Source organism: Glycine soja, chromosome 19, assembly GCF_004193775.1.
Source record: "Glycine soja cultivar W05 chromosome 19, ASM419377v2, whole genome shotgun sequence".
Taxonomy (NCBI): domain Eukaryota; kingdom Viridiplantae; phylum Streptophyta; class Magnoliopsida; order Fabales; family Fabaceae; genus Glycine; species Glycine soja.
The window spans coordinates 21,035,058-21,036,628 of NC_041020.1; the positions used below are offsets into that span (position 1 = coordinate 21,035,058).

The 1,571-nt window shown below is 36.2% G+C and overlaps 1 protein-coding gene across 1 annotated transcript; it reads left to right on the plus strand.

The window, feature by feature from the left end:
• Positions 1-399: 399 nt before the first annotated feature.
• On the plus strand, positions 400-768 carry LOC114398641. Its single transcript, XM_028360819.1, has one exon. The coding sequence runs from the start codon at positions 400-402 to the stop codon at positions 766-768; it is 369 nt and encodes a 122-aa protein (XP_028216620.1).
• The last annotated feature ends 803 nt before the right edge of the window (positions 769-1,571 follow it).

Below are 1,571 nucleotides of genomic sequence, written 5' to 3' on the forward strand. Positions count from 1 at the left end.
CTTTGTTGTCGATTAACTCACAAAGGGTTTGAATTTGTTTTTAGATCTTATATCTCTTTTTTTTTTCTCAATGAAAACATTTTTCTTCATGGTCTAATAAAGTCTAAATCAAAACCTGTCAAAGTATTTTTAGGTTTATCTACTCTAGACGATAAAAATATGTTTTATAGAAAAAATTTAAATTTCTAGAAACACAATTCGATCCTCCTTCTTGTGTTATTTGCTTCTACAGTTTGGTATCAGAGCTCAACCTCTAAAGGGTTGAACACTTAACGGTGTGTAGAGGAAAAGATCCAGATGGCAGATAACCAACGTCAGTTCATCACTAAGGGAGCATCTCTCACAAGACCACTAGGCTTCACTGGAGAATACTGCCCTTAATGGAAGGACAAGATAGAGATGTATATCATGTCCACTCACTATAGAATCTGGCTAACCATCAACAATGGAGATATTCGCATCACCAAACCTGAAGTTGAATGGATAAATGACGATCTTGCCATTAAGGAGCTCAACACTAAAGCTAGATATACTCTGACATGTGCCCTATCAAAGAATGAGTACAACAAGATCTACAAACAAAAAACTACTAAAGAAATCTTGGACTCATTAAGTATAAACTATGAAAGCACTGAAGATGTCAAATTGAGGAAAGTTGCGACTCTAATAAGACATTATGAAAGCTTCATGATGAAGGATGAAGAGTCTATGGATGACATGCTTGGAAGACTTCAAGTTCTTCTAAACAATCTTGAAGCTCTTGAATAGACGTACTCCAAGGCTCAGATAAACTTGAAGGTGCTAGACAACTATCCCAAGGTGTGGGAACCCAAGACCACAACCATTCAGGAAGCAAGAGATATAAAAAATCTTGCATAGGATGAGTTGTTACACATTCCGAGAGTCCATGAAGTTCACCTTTAAAATAAGGAGCATCTGCTAAAGAATAATTTTGTTGCCCTAAAGTCTGAAGAGTAAAGCTTCAGAAGAGAAGAAAATAAGAGCTTGTCCAAAGCTCTAAAAGTGCAGATGCAGGAATCAGATGGATTAGATGACTCTGGTGGATCCACAAATGGTGAAGTGGTCCTCATGTCTAGAAAGTTCAAAAAAATGATGAAAAAGGAGGGAAATTTTCAACACTCCTCTAGGCGAAAAGATTCCAAATTCAAAAAGACGAACAAGGAGGAAAACAATGAGATCATTTGCTTTGAATGTAGAAAGCCTAGACATATGAAGGCTGATTGTCCCCAACTAAAGAAGAAAAGATACTTGCAGGACAAGAAGAGGAAAAGTCTTATGGTCACTTGGGATGACTTAGACAGTGAGAAAAGTAACAGTTCAAACAATGAATAAGGCAACATTTGTCTCATGGTAGACACAGACGATAAGGTTGAGGTAAAAACTTATTCTGAATCTGTTACTTCTTCTTGTGCTTCGTCAGACGATGAAGGGACATGCCCTATGATGTTCTTATTTAGAAATCTCATATCATTTCTCTTTAGTGTAAAAAGTTTAAAGAAAAATTCAAAGCCTCATATTCTGAAAACACCAAATTAAGGAAATCAAATGCA

Coding starts and splice junctions, on each gene's coding strand:
- LOC114398641 (XM_028360819.1), top strand. CDS start 400: ATGTATATCATGTCCACTCACTATAGAATCTGGCTAACCATCAACAAT.